The 17,363-nt window shown below is 46.6% G+C and overlaps 6 protein-coding genes across 6 annotated transcripts; 2 read left to right on the top strand and 4 right to left on the bottom strand.

Annotated features, from left to right (window-relative positions):
* Positions 1 to 73: 73 nt before the first annotated feature.
* Positions 74 to 1,768, bottom strand: FPSE_07853 (uncharacterized protein; the record flags this gene model as incomplete). The annotated part of the gene is made up of 1 exon (XM_009260971.1): positions 74 to 1,768. The coding sequence occupies one exon, from the start codon at positions 1,766 to 1,768 to the stop codon at positions 74 to 76; it is 1,695 nt and encodes a 564-aa protein (XP_009259246.1).
* A 956-nt stretch (positions 1,769 to 2,724) lies between these two features.
* Positions 2,725 to 3,731, bottom strand: FPSE_07854 (uncharacterized protein; the record flags this gene model as incomplete). The annotated part of the gene is made up of 2 exons (XM_009260972.1): positions 2,725 to 3,628; positions 3,679 to 3,731. 2 exons carry the CDS (start codon positions 3,729 to 3,731, stop codon positions 2,725 to 2,727), a joined length of 957 nt encoding a protein of 318 aa, XP_009259247.1.
* Positions 3,732 to 4,813: 1,082 nt separating this feature from the next.
* Positions 4,814 to 6,705, bottom strand: FPSE_07855 (uncharacterized protein; the record flags this gene model as incomplete). Its single annotated transcript, XM_009260973.1, has 6 exons — positions 4,814 to 4,944; positions 5,003 to 5,233; positions 5,292 to 6,045; positions 6,090 to 6,187; positions 6,248 to 6,427; positions 6,483 to 6,705. 6 exons carry the CDS (start codon positions 6,703 to 6,705, stop codon positions 4,814 to 4,816), a joined length of 1,617 nt encoding a protein of 538 aa, XP_009259248.1.
* A 779-nt stretch (positions 6,706 to 7,484) lies between these two features.
* On the top strand, positions 7,485 to 8,871 carry FPSE_07856 (uncharacterized protein; the record flags this gene model as incomplete). Its single annotated transcript, XM_009260974.1, has 4 exons — positions 7,485 to 7,510; positions 7,564 to 7,971; positions 8,064 to 8,606; positions 8,682 to 8,871. The coding sequence occupies 4 exons, from the start codon at positions 7,485 to 7,487 to the stop codon at positions 8,869 to 8,871; spliced, it is 1,167 nt and encodes a 388-aa protein (XP_009259249.1).
* A 448-nt stretch (positions 8,872 to 9,319) lies between these two features.
* Positions 9,320 to 14,825, bottom strand: FPSE_07857 (uncharacterized protein; the record flags this gene model as incomplete). The annotated part of the gene is made up of 7 exons (XM_009260975.1): positions 9,320 to 9,549; positions 9,609 to 9,741; positions 10,458 to 10,589; positions 10,655 to 11,440; positions 11,500 to 12,293; positions 13,187 to 14,264; positions 14,319 to 14,825. 7 exons carry the CDS (start codon positions 14,823 to 14,825, stop codon positions 9,320 to 9,322), a joined length of 3,660 nt encoding a protein of 1,219 aa, XP_009259250.1.
* Positions 14,826 to 15,763: 938 nt separating this feature from the next.
* On the top strand, positions 15,764 to 17,316 carry FPSE_07858 (uncharacterized protein; the record flags this gene model as incomplete). Its single annotated transcript, XM_009260976.1, has 3 exons — positions 15,764 to 15,804; positions 15,861 to 16,527; positions 16,576 to 17,316. The coding sequence occupies 3 exons, from the start codon at positions 15,764 to 15,766 to the stop codon at positions 17,314 to 17,316; spliced, it is 1,449 nt and encodes a 482-aa protein (XP_009259251.1).
* Positions 17,317 to 17,363: the final 47 nt, after the last annotated feature.

The following is a 17,363-nucleotide window of genomic DNA, read 5'->3' on the forward strand; positions in this document are numbered from 1 at the left end:
CGTGACAGTGACAACTCACAATCAGAAATCTCTCTCCAATAAACACGAGGCCCGCCATTGCGTCACAACTCAGCTAAAACCTTGCATTGTCCACATTCTTCAAAAAGTAAACATACCACTGCACAGTCTTGATATGCGCTACAACGCTGACTCTTTCATTGACCGTGTGTATGCCCTCAATTGAAAGTACCTCAGGATCCCACCCCGGAGAATACCGGAATATGTGTCGACTCAGCTTCCAATAATATTTGGTGTCCGTATTCGCTGGCATGATCCCAGGCGCCATCACTACTTGCTTTCCGTAGAGAGATCTGGTCGTCCCGGATATCACGGACCATGGGGTATCTTTCTCTTCATCGCCCGCCTGAGTAGGTGTCACGGGTGCGGGTTCAAGTACACTACCCATGAAACGAATGAGTATCGACGACTCCTTCTCTTCCGTATCATCAAATGCGTGTAGGGTAAGGTTATGTCGTTTTGCGACCACACCAGCGAGCTTGGTGATTTTCTGTCGAACCAGCTCTGATGATTCCCCAACATTGACTCGGTGATTGATCAAGACAGTTGTCCGTTCAGGAAGTGCATTGACCTTTACACCGCCATGTATGACATCAACTGCCTGCGTTGTCGAGATCAGATATCCAGCCATTTTGTTGACACGAGAAACAAGCCGTGGGAACGAGAGCTGCTTTATAGTCTCCAGTATACCAGTCTGGCCTCTTCTAGGCAAGAGGTATTTGAGTCCCATCATGAAGCCTGGGGCATGCTCTGCGCCACACCACAAAAAATCCAGCAGTGGATTGTCCTGGTAAAGCTGGGGTGGATATGGATTATTCTCAATGGTGCTCACTAACTCAGCGGCTATACCGGCGCTGCTGTGCACGGGCGGCATCGAACTATGACCGCCCTTGGTGCGGACAACAATCTCAACATCAACGTAGCCCTTTTCGGATACCCCGGGAATAGCAAAGTGAGTACCCCAGATAGGAAGAATGGGCGCCCCTTCATCGATGATGAGCGACACGCTATTTTCTCCATAATGTTGGAGGAGAAAGGACGCAAGGAAGGCAGCTCCGTGGTGGCCAGAGATCTCTTCGTCAAATCCAAACGAGAGGATTATCGTTCGTCGCGGCTCAAATCCTGCATTTATCAGAGCCTCTATTGCTTCTAGAGACGCAATCAGGGTGTTTTTGCAATCCAAGGCCCCTCTGCCCCAAATGGATGAACCGTCGAACTCACCACCGAAAGGTGCGTAGTTCCACTGCGAGACAGTGCTTTCGGGAACAGGTACAACGTCTTGGTGGGCCATCAAAACGGTTGGCTTTAGAGTTGTGTCGCTGCCAGTCCACGTGTAAAGAAGTCCATGACTGTTAACTTTCTCCAGTGTAAGTTTCTCATAAATCTTCGGAAATGTAGTTTGTAAATAATCTGCGAATTTGTCAAAGACTTTCCAACGGGCGTCCTGGTCAATTGGGCCCATATCGTCATATGCTATTGTCGGTATTTGAATGGCACCTGCCATCCGTTTGATACTCTTCTCTCGAAAAAGGTCAGAGCTCAAGTTCTTGAGCATGGCTGTTGTCATTGGATCTTGCAATTGGACATTTTGAATAGGTGCTTGAGGGCATAGCGTTTCTGAATCATAGCTGAAAACCGGGACAAACGCAGCAAGAGTCGCAACTCCAAGACCCAGATACCACCAGGACCATCTTGAGGTGGCCCGGCCGGAACCTCCGGGCAGAGCAACCTGAGGCTGACTGTTTGACATTATGCTGCGCGCAGAATCGTAGAAGATGGACTTTCGGCAATATGTTCTGTTACTTCCACGAACATTACAGAAGGCCAGTGAATAAATGGATCAAGAAGGGAGGAGGGGTTCCAAGCAAGTGCTTATATGTTATAAAAGATGCAAACCTTAATTGAAAACGGATTCGGCTGAAACTTTATTTTAAGTTAAACGCCGTCGTTAGGAATGCTAGAAGCAGATTGTCTCACTAAGTCATGCTCATTGTTCACGTAGGGCACATAATCATCCGCCCACCCAACTTCTTCGAGAAAAGGTCATGCACCAGGTCGCGCAGTTCTTCAATCTGAAAGAAAAAGTCAAAGTCAATAATTTACACCGCTTGAATACTTTGTTGTTCAAGTCGAGTCCATCCACATTCATTGGGTTCCTGATGATGTCTTTGAGTCTCTGCAACCGATCAATAAGCGGGAGCCGTTCTTTGGCTCTGCCCCGCGCGGCTGAGTGTGAGAAATCCAGCTGGAAAGGGAAACAGTTGGAGCAACGCCATTGGTGATCGCATCCAACTTTTCGCTGATGACAGAAAATACAACTGCGTAGCCTGCAGGTGTTGTAGGAGCCAGATACAGACGCAGACAGAGAGGTACAATCGGGAGAATGGAGATCTGGGGTTGATTTATTAGCCATTTCTTCGCTGACAACCTTCTTGGGGTCGCTGGTGTTTCATAGATCTTAAGAATGCCGACCAACTAAACTGGAACTCTTGGATGTTGACAACGTAGTGGGAGTGGGAATTACATATCACTAAGCCGCTTATAAATTTAGGCATAAGGTAGGGAAAAATCGTCTAGCGAATCAAAAACCCTACTAAAACTACATGAGAAATGCCTTGTCAATCCTTGTTGGAAAGACCTCTACAATAAGTTTCCAATCACTCTCAGCAACCTTGGAATAGACAGTATCAAGACCAACCCGACACCTCACGCTACTGCAGGTACTCCAAATTTGTCTAGAGGGGTGACATCGGCCTTTGTCGGTACAATTCTACCAACGAGACCTGGCTGAAATTGTTCTCGAGGTGCAGTGATGTGCCAGTTCTTCAAACCCTCCTCCGTCACACCATTCTGCATCAAACCGCGCCTGATGGTCTGCTCGAGAATGCTATACTTACCATCCGCACGATGTAGAAGATTAGGCTCCTTCAAACTAGTCTTTGAATTCGTTATGGCACGGAAGAGCTTCTTCTCATTACGTGTCGGGGAGTGAACCAAGAACGGATGCAACAAAAACACATCCCCAACCTTGCCTGTGCCCAGGTCGAAACGACCGTTGGTCCGAGCAACTTCGTTTGACCAATCTAAATTGGTGCCGTTGGGATCATTGAACCGTGGATGGCCTCGTGGGAGCAGGTCTGGGTTGGTGCCATCAGGGTGGTCATATAGCCATTTTGCAACAGTGCCTACAGTCCCAGAGCAGAGAGCTGTGGGACCACCACCTGGGACTATATCGGTCCAAAGCGGCACGCAAAAAATACCCTGCTCAGGGCTGTCAAGATAGTGGACGAAGAACTGCCCATCGGTATGGAATTGGTCCAGTCCCTCTAGTGGCGATGGCTTGCCTTCATAGGCAGAATCACCAAGATTGACGATGAAACCATTGCTCCAGAAACAGCCCTCAGGGTCCAGGCGATGCTCCCCGCCAGAGAGCTCGCAGATGGCTTCCCAAGCCTTGGGGGCGAATTCAGATGCCTGAACCCACCGATTAGGCTTGAGGTTGATACGCCACTGCTTCCAGGTTGTCTTATCATTCAAGTCTACGCCGAGACGTTCTTCAACGTCTTTTAGCATCGGCGCAGCCTGCTCGGGCGTGAAGGCACTTTCAATTCTGCCCGGTGTTAGTTATCTGGCATGAGTGAGCAGGAGAGTAAAACATACTTTAACCAGCCATTTTCGATAAAATGCTGCTTTTGTTCCTCTGTAAGACCCATGATAGGCGTTGGTAAATCCGGATTTGATACTGATTGCTCTGCGAGAATGACTTATGATACTGATTATTTGTCTTTCATACTGTGTGGTACTCGCAGGGTTTATATATCATGATGGAAACTGCTTTACGGTAATGAATGCTTGATCTATCGGCGTTACGGGCCGGTCTTCTGCATGTTATTATCTTATGAGTGACATATGCGTAAGCATACAGACGTGACCATCTGCAGAGCTTGTCATGTGTTCGTTGAATTTAGTTGTACAGCCAGGATATGACTGCCTCGTCAATAATTATACCATGTACAGCATGCTGCACGAGTAGCAATCTTATGACTGTTCATAGTAACTCAACAGGAAGATCATTACTTGAGCGGATCAGTTGCCCTTCTTATCACGGAACTGTAACGGAAGTCTATACATGAGTGCATATAATCAGATGATAGTCCAAAGAGGGCAGGTTGTAATATCAACAACTCATAGAGGTTGTCGATTTGCATGAGGTGACCCATCATACTTGGATAAAATTGCCAAAGTCCGCGGGTGTAACTGTGATGTTGAGTTTCAAATTATCCTCTGAATTTAACCACTACATGAGCCCATTCTTATCTTTACCTCTACATGCCAAGAAGTACAAAAACCTATCCCCGCCTCGAAAGTGGTTACACAAGCACGAATACGGACCTCTATGCGACTATATGATAACATCTGACGTCTACCTTTATGCAGCGGCTAACTTGGACTCTACCATTCGCTGAATAAAGTGCTACGTAGCGTCGACAAGCAAACCCGATAAACGTGATCAAGATATCGCGTCTTATTAGTGCGGATAAAACAGATCCAGCTATCAACTGATATGATAGACACTAGATGAATGTATATGCTACCAGTTGGAAATTTAATTAGTATGCATTAGGTTCAGTTGTAGGTATGAGTAGTATTTGGAGGATCCAAACTTGATAGTACACCGAGCTTAGAATGGTCTCAAGCCTCTACCTTGTATGAAAGGCAGTAAATAATAAACATAACCAGTCAAACCGTATGAGATATCACTTAAAGTAATGGATATTTCCAATGTAAAGAATCATCAAGTTGATGGCTTCGTGCCAGATCCTGCCTGCCTGCGCTCTAGAGATTCTCTCGACATGAGCTCCGTAGCAGTTGAGTTCTCCACTGCAATTATAGTCTCTGCAGCCAATGACTTCTCATCTTCAAATACTGTGCACATACTGTTAACGGCGTCAATACAATTTGTTTCTATGTTTGCGTAACTTACAGAATGTTGCTTCTTCAAGCGTTTTACCAGAAGTCTCCGGGAAGAAGAAGTATACAAAAACGACTTCATAAGCAAGAATGCAACAGTAGACGATAAAATACCGCCAACTTATGTTTTTGAGACCGATTGGATTGGCAAAGGTAGTAAAAAACTCCGCACAGCGTGCAAAGAGCTGGAAAATGGCTATACCACGAGACCGCTCTGCGTAGGGCCAGATCTCAACAAGATATGCTAAAGGTAATTGTTAACACTGAGGCCTCGATAGTATGTAGTGCACTGTTTTACTTACTGTATGTAACTGTATTTAGTGCAAGACAATAGCAGGGCGAATAAGCGAATAAGAGGAAAATACTAGCCGCACCAGCAGCATCGTTTGATCCCCCGTTCTCCTTTGCCGTTATTGTCCTCTCCATGCTTATCGTGTAGCTGGAGAAGCAGATGAGCAAACTAGCGGTACAAGCTAGGTACATATGTCGACGTTTGAACCGACGAACGAGCATGGACGCTGCGAACGAGCATACAAGACTCCAGCAAGCCAAGCTGACGTTGATAGTCTGCTTGAAGTGGGAAGAATCCTTGCCGATGATCTGCAGCAGGTCGCCGAGGTAGTATGAGATAAGAGTCGACCCAGACCACTGAGTGAACAGGCCCAACATGCAGGTCGTCAGCAAACGTCTTCGCATGCCTGCAGTCGCACCAAGGTCGAGCCATGATCTCTTTGTGGTTTGCATCTCGATGCGTAACGTTGACTGGATCTGCGCCATTTCTGCCTTGACAAAGTCGGATTCCCTTCCCTCAGCATGGAACTTGACTAGTGTCTGTAGGGCCTCTTGACTGCGATCTCTGGCGACTAGCCATCTTGGGCTTTCAGGAACGAAAAAGACAAAGCAAAGCTGAATCATTGGGGGAGCGATCTGGAGGAGTGAAGGAATTCGCCAACCCCAATCGGACGATATGCCGTTGGTGGCGAAGCAAATGCCGGCTGCGGTAATTTGACCGATAAAGTGCGAAACACTGAAAAGCGATGTCAAAACCGCACGTTCCTTATCGCTGTTAGAACCATATCGATACATTAGCAGGTACATACCTTTGGGTACCCTAATTCTCCAATTAGGGAGGAGCCTGATACTAAGCATGACGGGAGACCGAAGCCAAGTATCAAACGTGCAGCAATGTAAGACCCAACTGCAAAGTTTGATTAGCATAGTCTGCCAAGTGAACTTGGCCGGTGAAATGCATAAATACCAGAATTAGCGAATCCCTGTACTAAAGATGCGATAACCATAATGAATGACCCTATGAAGATGGACCAACGTCTTCCGAGTCGATCATTGATAATAGGTATAAAGGGTAGTGACAAAATGGCACCTAGAGGGTATGCAGCTGCAATGATGCCCTTGAGAGATCCCTGAGGATTGCCAAAGTCTACGGATTTCGTATCCGTCAGCGTGAATCATGGGGAAAAGATAAGCCAACATACAACTGATCCATGATGGCAGTATTTGCATAGCATTGATCATTTGGGCATGAAACCCCGATGTCATCTGAATACCCATACATGTCGGGATCAGCATGAAGTAAAGATTTCGTAGATTTCGTTTCTGATACCACGGCACTTTGTCTTGATTGGCCAGGTTGGTAACGATGGTGTTGAAATCACCTTCTTGCGTGTTTGATGACACGTCGACTGCTGAACGGCTCATAGTGACTGCTTGTCCGTAGTTGGTGTGAGATGAAGATGTTTTGTTGATGTGGCGGGAGGGGTAAAACTTGCCAAAGGTTGGACTTGTCTTGGTGATGTTTTGTGTGATCGCATGCAGGTTGATACAGGCCGCGCGTTCTTTCTTACAAACTGCTATTTCTCTGTAGTCGGTTATATGCGTGGTCTTGCATATGCATTATCTTTTTGTTTGTCTATTCAGGGTTGCAGTGTGGCTAAATACCATGCCTGTGATTGCTTATGCAACAGCACCTCAAGCACCAACACCACCTGTTTTTCGGTAAGATCAGCATCGGTTAGGACCAACAAGTTTCAGAGGTCTTGGCAATCGAGTCATCATAACTGTTCAAGAGAGAGACCGTAAGCAATGATAAGAACTGTACGGGAACTCGGGCCGGATATAAAAAACGGTAGATGTTGTGGAACGTTGCTTTTATGCCTCCGGCAACCACATAACCAATACCATACGGTATTGATGTGACTTTGGGATACTTCGTGGGCGATTGAGATAGACAACAATGACTGTTGTAAGCTACAGCCGGACTAGAGTAATAATCTACATAGACAACGATGACGAGCATTTATGTTCCAAGAATAATTAAAAACCTGGGAGATGTCTTGGTTTCTCTATAATACAGCAGGATTACCTTCATTGCTGAATCAGTATCTCCTTCACATTCTCTCCTCAACCCGTAAACATTACAAATACTCTTTACCGCTCGAGGCTTGTCAGTATATACCATACTTTTAAATCCAGTCAAGATGTCAACCATTCTTGCGGGAATGTGGTAAGCCCAAGAGGTCCTCGATCCTCAAGTACCATATAATTAACAGCCCAAAGGTTATGGACTCAATACGACGCTGTACTCACAATGATGCGAATGAAGGAGTACAATCATCCAGTTCCCCTTGAAAAGCCAACCTTTCCAACTGGTACCGTGAGCATCCTGATACTCACCATTGACACACCTGACGACTTTACCAACACACTGCAATCTTGCGTTGCCAGCCAGCCCAAGGAGATTATTGTTGTTACAATCCCTCGTGATCTTGCAAGAGTCAAATCGTTGGCCTCGCCTGTCCTCCAAAAGTCCGGGAATGTGCCTATCACCATTCTGACTGTTCCGAAGCCTGGCCGACGAACACAGATGGCTCTTGCTGTGCGAGAAGCCACTGGTGATGTACTGTGTTTTGTTGATGACGATACAGTATGGCCCACCGATAATGTGTTGCCGTATCTCCTCGCAGGGTTCGAAAACCCAAAAGTCGGAGGCGTTGTTGGTAGACAAAGGCAAGTACGAGTACAAGACCCCTGTTTGACTAACAGCTAACTTCTGCAAGTGCTTGGATTCCGACAGAGCGACGGAACCCTGATGCTCTCACGCCTTGGGAGGTCGCAGCTATCCGAAAGCTATCAAGTAACAACGAGAAGCAGATGGTTCTCCATGCCAGTGGTGGTGGAATATGGTGCTTGGTAGGTCGGACCATGTTGCTTCGAACTGCTGCTCTAAAGCCTGGTACATTCCTGGACGATCTGACAAATGAGATCTTCGCGGGTGGGCTCCTCCAGACGGGTGAGGACAGCTTTATAACCCGTTGGTTGCGTCGGAATGGGTGGGAGTTATTCCATCAAGACGCACGCGAGGCTGAAGTCTTCACCGAGGTCAAATGTGACTCCACGTACGTTGGCCAACTTATTCGTTGGCGACGCAATGGGTTCCAGGCTTTTATCAATCAGCTCTTTATTGATCCTGGGTTTCGAAGCATCTATAAAAAGGATGCTTATTTTGCTCGAAAGCTTGCTGAGGAGTTTGGACGGCCTCTCATCACTCTTATCCATCTCATTGGTTGGGGATTATGCATCATGAACTCGCCCAGAATCGCGTAAGTCGACCTTCCTATCTGTCCAAAATGCAACCTGTTGTTGCGAGTTTATATCCAGACTGACCAAGAGCGTAGTCTTTGTTTCGTGGTCTGGTACTTGTATCAAATGGCTAGTGCCTACCGATCTTTTCTTACCTTGTTCCCTTGGGTTGGGATAAAGAACCTCTGGGCCGCCGTCGCTATGGACTATTCCTATCTAATTCTTGACTACTATGGTCTACTTACTGTCAGCCGAGAGGGTTGGTTGACCCGCAATGATAAGTGAGATACAATGGATACAGAATGCCAAACGATTGATCGATAGCCAGTTTCGGAGATTTATTCCACCGTGGAGGATCTACACTGAGGCAGCTGCAAATGTCATGGAGAAGAATAGGACGACCAAGATACTAGGAATGCAACTTTGTCACCCGGTTGAGTCATATATTTATCTAGAGTCTGCGCAACTAGAGATAAGAGAGGGAATATCATCTACCAATAATTCATTCTTTAAGTAACAAAACATGTTATGATTAATCTCTCGTCTAACTTCTAAGACTCGATTTTTAATCTCTCAATGATAAGGAAAAGCAATATACCGCCTTACCAATGACTTGGAATGACGCGTCCTCTTGTTCCCGGTTGATGTTGTGTTTCTTGGTTCATGACTGGGCATAAGTTAGACACTTCCCCAAACCCCGCCGCCCCTCCAGGGTTCGAATACTGCGAATTATTTAATTATCATTCTGGTTTTGGAAGGACTGTAAGAGTGTCTGTTGCAGGATGGGAAGTATGTCAATAATTCTCCTGACGTCCAGTTCACTACATCCAAGTTCCCGATTGATAGTTGCCTGCAATTTGTTCTGAACCTCCGAGGGAATACCTCCATCTATAAACTTGCTGTAATCGGCGATTGTTTCCGATGAGCCAACCGCTGTGTAAGCTCCGTGGTTGTAATCATTATCTTGATATTGCCTCGTTAGATGCCAGTGTCATAAGGTGTTGTTTAATGATGCTACTCACATGGGGATATTGCCTGTATATCAGCGCCGGGGAAGATTATCTTGTACATCTCGTACCATCGTTGTGTATCACGAACAACTTCATTCGAGTCGGCCTCGGTTCTGGTCCGTTTCCTTGTACGGAGACGACGTTCCTGTTCAGCATTTATGCCCTCAACTTCTGTAGATTCCCGCAATTTGCAAGGTTCCACAGAGCGGATGTGTTCCTCAAGCCCATCACTGTTGTCGAAACATGATAGACAGCGAGAACATCTATATCTTGGAATACAGTGTTTCCGAAATATATGCTCCCTTAAAAATAATTAGCAGCCTGTCCAGCATGTGCCACAGTAAAGAAGTGCACTAACTTTAATCTGTGAAACTGAATCCATCCCCTGGAACATGTCTTTCCATACTTCCTAGGATCGCGTTTAAAAAACGGACAAGCAAAAGGGGAGTTGGTGTCCTTTGTGTCTCCGCTCATTGTGTCCTGGGTCATCTGCGTTGCAGTGATCAAGCTGTGGCTTAAATCGCTAGAAGAAGTTGACGCTAAGCCACAAGAAGTTTCACTGAATAAAGTTGGCCCAAACCCTTGTTGAAACAGTGGTAATGAATCACGAGTGCCATCAGTGGTGCTTCTCCGGCCTAGAAAATGAACTTCATTCGGTCGTAAAGGCGACTTAGACTTAGTATCATTGCTTGGGCCAGCGATAGTGCTCGATCGCCTCTGGTTCTCACAACTTATGGGATTCCCATTGTCCGATTCATGGACGAGCCTGGCATTGATGGGGAGATTCAAAGGATTTTCCCCATTTAGGTACGTTGCATCTGACCCGGAGCGGTTATAGAACCTGACCAGTCTTTGCTTCACCTCGGCTGCTGTCGCTCTGCGGACTGGGGCTTCACCATCAGTTTCAACAACCAGCATGCTGTTCTTGATGAGATCGAGAAAGTCATGAAAAAAGGGCGAACAAGCCGAATGTTGATGCAACAATACAACCCACTGTTAGATGTCAGTAAATCGACTTTAAGGAGGGAAATCGTTGATAGTTTTAAGTCAATACTCACATTGACTACCTCAGGCTTGACCTTGCCGCATATGTTGCCTGTTTCTGGAGCCCCAGTTAGCTCAAAGTAGGCATCGTCAGCCTCGAGGTTGTTCCGTTTATATTCTCTCAAAGTGGAAAACTCCGTGACGCCTTTCCAACCCATGAAATACCATGTGAGGAACTCGAGGTAAACACATCCCAAAGCCCATATATCGTAAGACCTCGACAATAGTCCATCAGGCATGTCAAACTCTGGGGCGCGATAGGTTGGAGAATTTCCCATGCCAACAGGTGAGATGTTTGACCGGGATCTTCTGTTATGGAAGCGCGTAAGTCCAAAATCAGCAATCTCCAAGACTCCAATATCAGTGTTGGGCCCGTTCCGGAACCAAAGGATGTTCTCTGGCTTGATATCCCCATGTCTGCCATAGGACTGTGACGACTGCGATTGCCGGTGGCTTGGCTGCAACGCAACTTCGTAGGCATAATCGTCACTTTGGTCAGGCGGAGGCTCGTGAATGGTACTCAATCCCTCAGCCATGCCTTTGCACTGTTTCGCTACCCACAGCCCGTAACGGCGATCGATGGAAGGGTTTGGGAACATGGCCCAGTATCGTCGTAGGTTTGCATTCGCCCAAGGAAACAGAAGATGATAGCTGTTCTTGTATTCAAATGTAGCAAGGAGTGGAACTATATGTTTTTGGCCACTCAATCGCTTCAGGGCATCTACCTCTCTTGAGAACATCTCACGACTACGAGAGTGGAGGCGCTTAACCGCAAAGGCAGAGTCGGAGTCATGAGCTTCCTGCAGGTCACTAGTTAGCAAATATCAATCAATGCATGCTATCAAAGATTTATACATACGGCAATGTGATGGAAGTTGTGGTGCGCTGGGTGGATCTTGACCTTGAAGATAGAGCCGTGGCCTCCTTGGAAATCCTCATCATCCTCCATGTCAACGTCACGAGAGGAATCCTCAATGAAAGGGAGGATAGTTTGGTCTGCGAGGTAGTAGGTGCGCACAGCCCGCTTATCTTCCCACGAGAAAAACGGCGACATCATCATCCACTGGCACCCCTCAAATGAGTCTATCAAGAATGGTGACCACTTATGAAGACATTCCAAAGGCCTATGTGGCTGAAACTTTCGTCTCAGTTCATGTCGGCCCTTCTTTTCCCCCGGAACCTTGACAAGAGGCAGGTCATAGTCCGTAATGTTGTTGTCCATGAGCGCGAAGACCTCTTGGGGTTGCTGAATCATTGCTAATATAGCGAAGATGCGTCGAAAGGATGGTTCCATATGATTTCGCTGAGATCTTGGACAAATCATCTTTGCATGGAATTGTGCCTGGTCATGCGATAAATGCGGCATGCATTCTCTGAGTGCAACAGATACAGAGTCTTCGGTAACTATTTCATTCAATTTGTCCAGAGGTAGAAAGCCTTTGGACTCTTTGTGCGCATGTTGACATATCGCGCCTCTTAGCTGTTGTTCCAGCGATTCGTTTTCTGGTAGCATGAACAAAGATCCTGGTACTTCCGTAGGAAAGCGAGAACTGTTGACCGCTTCCGGCTGCTCAATGTTGTCTATGGTTATGTCTGCAAACCATATCGGGTCATTGGGGCCCAAGTCAAGACTGGCGGAGTCATCAAGTAAGCCTGTTGATCCCAGATACGAAGTCTCGCCAATGGGTAAGGGAGTATTCGGTCGGCTAGGTAAGATGAAATTGAAAGAGGGGATGGGTAGAGAACTGCAACCATGGCTGTCATCTTCTAGACCGGACGATACGAAACTTGTTAATGGTTCCATTCTGTACTGAATTGAGCTGCAATAGACAGAAGAACAAAGCGGTAGTTATTGAACTCTATTTCTAGTTTTATGCCTGAAAACGTTGTTGACTTCGGCCTTGCGTATTGCAACCAGACTTATGCGCAACTGCGCAATACGCAAGCCACCATCTGCTACAAATAATCTAACGTAAAAATAAGGCAACCAGTTCGCCAGATAGGCCGCACGAGATGATGTATCTTACCCCGCTTTGAGGCCTGCAACCTAAGAAAGGATTATTCTTTCTGTGTGTCTCTCTTGGTATGGATTCTGATTGAGAGATCATCTGGACTAACAAGCCTGGATGCTTCTTGTGCACTGGGTTCAATGTCGTCGCCGTTACATACTCAGGACTGGCTCGGAGCATTTGGAATGTCCAAACTCGAGGATTATATCGTATTTCTTTCCATTCGTTTATGAATAGTTGTCGATAGTGGCCGGATATTTATTGGGAATGGACCTTTCTCACCCAGTTGAGTTATATATCTAGCGTCATTGCAATAAGAGACAATAGATAGAACACTACCTACTAACAATTTATCCTTTCATCTGATGAAAAATGTTATAATTGAGCTCCTGAGGAGTGTGAATTTTATATTATAGATATGCAAATATAGAGACACAAAATCCCCGCTATTTACTTCAGCAAAGAAAGCAACAAAGTTAAATGATCTTCCTAGTTCCACACAACAGACTTCCATAGTGAACTGGTATAGCCACTGACTCCTCAGTATCATCAACTCCTCCTGGGCCGCATAGTCATTGAAGACCTCATCTATCTGCTCCAATGTCTTTCCCTTAGTTTCAGGAACCAAGAAGAAAGCCCAGACAGCAGCTAAAAAGCACCAAGATCCAAAAAAGATATAGACGCCAAAACCGATGCTCTCGATCATAGGTGGGGTTGCAACACCGACAACAAAGTTGAAGAGCCAGACAGTCGCTGTTGCAAGAGCCACGCCCTTAGACCGAGAAGAGTTAGGGAAGACTTCTGCAGGAAGTGCCCAGCCAAGAGGTGCATACGAGACTCCATAAATGAGAATGAAGCAGAATGCCATAGCCACAGCAGTCCAACCTGCAGCTGGGTTAGAGCCCCATTTCTCATTGAACACGCCCACAAGGACGGCCATGATGCCCCATGCAGTACCTCCTCCGATGCCGCCCCAGATGGCCAATGGTCGTCGTCCGACCTTGTCAATGATAAAAAAACAGACAGTAACTGCAACAAGCTGCAACATATTCAACACTCCGGACATAATTAGAGACATCTCCGTCGACTGGCCCAGTGATTGAAAGAGGGTCGGAGCGTAATAAATGAAGGCGTTAATACCAGAGAGCTGCTGGAAGAAGGCAACTCCAACGGCGATAGAGGTGCGGTGCCAGGAGCTCTTCTTGAAGAGGTCCCCCCAGCAAAGAATCTCAAGTTTGAGACCTGTGACTCCCGGATGACGCTTCTGAATTGTTACTTCATTGCAGATGCCAGCATGCTCCTGCTGAACACGAGGATCAGTTCTGGGTAGTCGGCGAAGTCGTTCTAAGTTTGTGTGGGCGTCATCGGATCGATCAACGAGGGCGAGCCAGCGTGGGGAATATGGGAAGAAGTGGATGCCGATTCCAAGGATAGTGCTGCACACCATCTGTAGGCCGAATGGTAAACGGAAAGATAACTCGCCAGCGAGTTCACGTGTCCCGTAGGTGATCCAGAAAGAGACCACTACACCTATAACACAGGACACAGACTCCAGCACAAGCAGTGTTCCTCTTAGGTTAGGCGGGGCGATCTCCGATATGTAGATTGGGGCTCCCTAGTATACTAGTTAGGTATTGTCCTGTCTGGTCGAGGAATGCCTGTCACATACCATTGCAAGCGTCCCGACACCGATGCCACCAATTGCTCTTCCAGCGACGAGAAGACCATAAGAGTTGGCAGCTGTCTGCATGATAGCACCGATGTTGAAAATCACAACCACAATAGAAAGAGCCTTCTTTCTGGAGATCTTGTCGGCAAGAGTAGGCATGAAGAGACATCCAATAAAGGCACCCAACTCTAACATCCCGGTCATGAGACCTTTGCCAAACGCAGTTTCAGTACGAGGGAATGCCTTATGAAACTGAGGCATGATGTTGACAATTGAGATGACACCCTGGTCGTAACCAAAGGAGAAACCTCCCATGGATGCCAAGAAAGCTACACCGAAAATGTATGGAGACTCGATAACGCTACGGATTCCACCGCGACCATAAGAGATATCTTCATTAAGAAGGACAACAGGAGCATGTTCAACGGTGGCCAGATGTTCCACGTTCTCGAACGAAAGATCACTTTTGGGTGATTTCTCGCCCAAAGAATGTGTTTTAGCTACCATGTTGGCAAGCGTCGAGTTGATGAAGATCAAGAGCAAGAATAAGTAAGAGTTGAGAGAAAAGACGATATGAGGATCTTGAGATGGAATGTACTGGGTCTATTTTGCACCGCATGATGCTTTATTTGTATTCGAGCTGCGTCTAAGACTTGCTTCCAATCAAAGCTTCGGCATTGTCTGCGAGTCAGACATAATAACTTAGAAAGTAGGTCGGTCACATTTCCCCGCAAATGAAAATCTGGGGAGAGTCCGGGGCTAGATCCTTGCCCCAGGTCTAGAATACCGTACTACAAAGGAGTATAAGGGATGGGAGTGGATGCTCTATTTCAGGGAGTATATTCCGCGGGTTATACTACCAGAATCTCCACCCCTGCTCCGGTTCTCCAACACACTAGATTAGCCCTCCACACCAAACTTAGTGATGTTACCAATCATGCCTTGGCATGCAGTCCAACAGAATCGGAGAAAGACAATCCTGTGTTACTTCCTTGGTTTCCAGTGGCTTTCATACTACGTAGAACACGGTCGCTTGGCATTGTGACTAAACTGTCTTGCCTTGTCGGCCGCATATATTATTGTTCCTGGCGAAAGGCTGAACTATCATATGACGCGTGTCTCCAACGGCTCATCTACTATCCAAAAAAGGAAATTTATTCCTCCTCATGGAACCAGCAGTGCTACGTAGTCAGCTGGGTTTGGTTCGCCGGAGAGCCCGAACGCTTTTCCCCGCGGGCATTATATCCTTTAATAGAAATATGCATGATTCTTTGCGTTACTTGAGGGAGGCAGACAGGTATTCAGTTGGTGTATCGACGGATTTTCATCGGTATTGTCTCCGCCTTACTTGGACCCTCTTCATGAGGACTTCAAGATACAAAAAAGCAACACCCCTCCTCTATCAAACTAAAATTATCATCATCGATGGAAACTCATTTGCAAGCATGATCATCTTTTATTTTCTTGGTGCTGGCTTTGCAGCCCTGTTTGTTCTTTTATCTATCCTGTTATCCTTTACTTTGTTGATCCCAAGGGCCTAAGAAAGTTTGAGAATTTCTCCTGGCTATCTCCCCTCACTGATCTACGACACTGCTATCTCAGCCACACGGGCAAGCGGTCTGAGACGCTGGCTGCTGAACACGAACGCCGTGGAGAAGCCATCCTCAGAATTGGACCTAATGCATTATCCTTCAATTACCCACAAGCCGTCAGAGACATCTATGGTCATCAGACAAAGTGCACCAAAGATCACAAAGAAACCGTTCTTGCTGGAACGCATCGAAACCTTTTCGATGTAGTTGACAAAGGTGAACACAGCAGGAAGAGAAGACTTCTTTCTGCTGCCTTTGCTACCAGGAATCTGGCAAAATGGGAGTTCAAAGTTCGGTACACCACTCAGCGACTTCTCGATGCATTCGACCCTCGTTGTACTGCAACTCTCAAGCCAAATACCGACCCTGACCCGGAAGATCTCACAGTTGACTTCAACAACTGGATTAACCTCTGGACTATCGAAGCTATCAACTACATCCCTCTCTCATCCAAGATGACCTTGCTCGATACTGGCACGGATGAAGTCATGGCCGAGACGCCTGATGGCACACTCTATCCTGCTAGATACCGACAATCGCAGAACCACTCAGCTATAGTCAAATCCATCTTTTGCTGGGAGTACGAGCTATACCCATGGCTACGTCATATCTCCAAGGTCATTCCTAACAAGTAGAAGAGCTACTGGGCTACTAGCGCTCCATAGGGCGACATTTACTACCATCAAGCTAAAGAAAGACTGAGACGACACCAGGCTGGTGAAAAACTCGATGATTTCTTCTCATTCCTAATGCACGATAAGAACGGCATTGCCAACAAGGTTAAATGGGGAGAGATTGTTACAGAGATCTCGGCAATCATTAATGCTGGAGCTGAGACTACAGCTATTGCCCTTACACATGTCCTTCAGCTGTTAATCAGCCATCCCACCCAACTCCAAAAGCTGAGAGACGAGATTGCTGGTGTCATAGATGAAGATAATGTCATAGCGCCGTTGGAGAAAGTGAAAGATCTCCCATATCTGAAAGCATGTCTCGACGAAGGTCTCCGTCTTATCCCACCTGTGTCGTCTGGTCTTCCACGACGTACGCCACCAGAAGGCGCCAGTATCATGGAGACTTGGATCCCAGGAAATACGTCGGTTTCCATGACGATTTGGAGCGCTCATCATAATGAGGACATCTACCCTGAATCTTATGCCTTTAAGCCCGAACGCTGGCTTGACCCAAAGGAGCGAAAAAGGATGGAGCCCTTCTTTATTCCGTTCTCTACGGGTGCAAGAGGTTGTATTGGACGGAATATCTCGTATCTGGAGCAGCAGATTGTTGTCAGTACTTTGGTGCACCGTTATGATTTTGCCATGCCGACCAAGGACTTTAAGGTGTCGCGGTTTGAAGCTTTTAACTTAATTATGGGAAGATTGCCTATTAAGATTTGGCGTAGATGAGAGGATAGATACTAGAATAGACTTACTCCAACTCAACTTCGTTTTAC

The sequence above is a fragment of the Fusarium pseudograminearum genome, chromosome 1 (assembly GCF_000303195.2).
Source record: "Fusarium pseudograminearum CS3096 chromosome 1, whole genome shotgun sequence".
Lineage (NCBI taxonomy): Eukaryota > Fungi > Ascomycota > Sordariomycetes > Hypocreales > Nectriaceae > Fusarium > Fusarium pseudograminearum.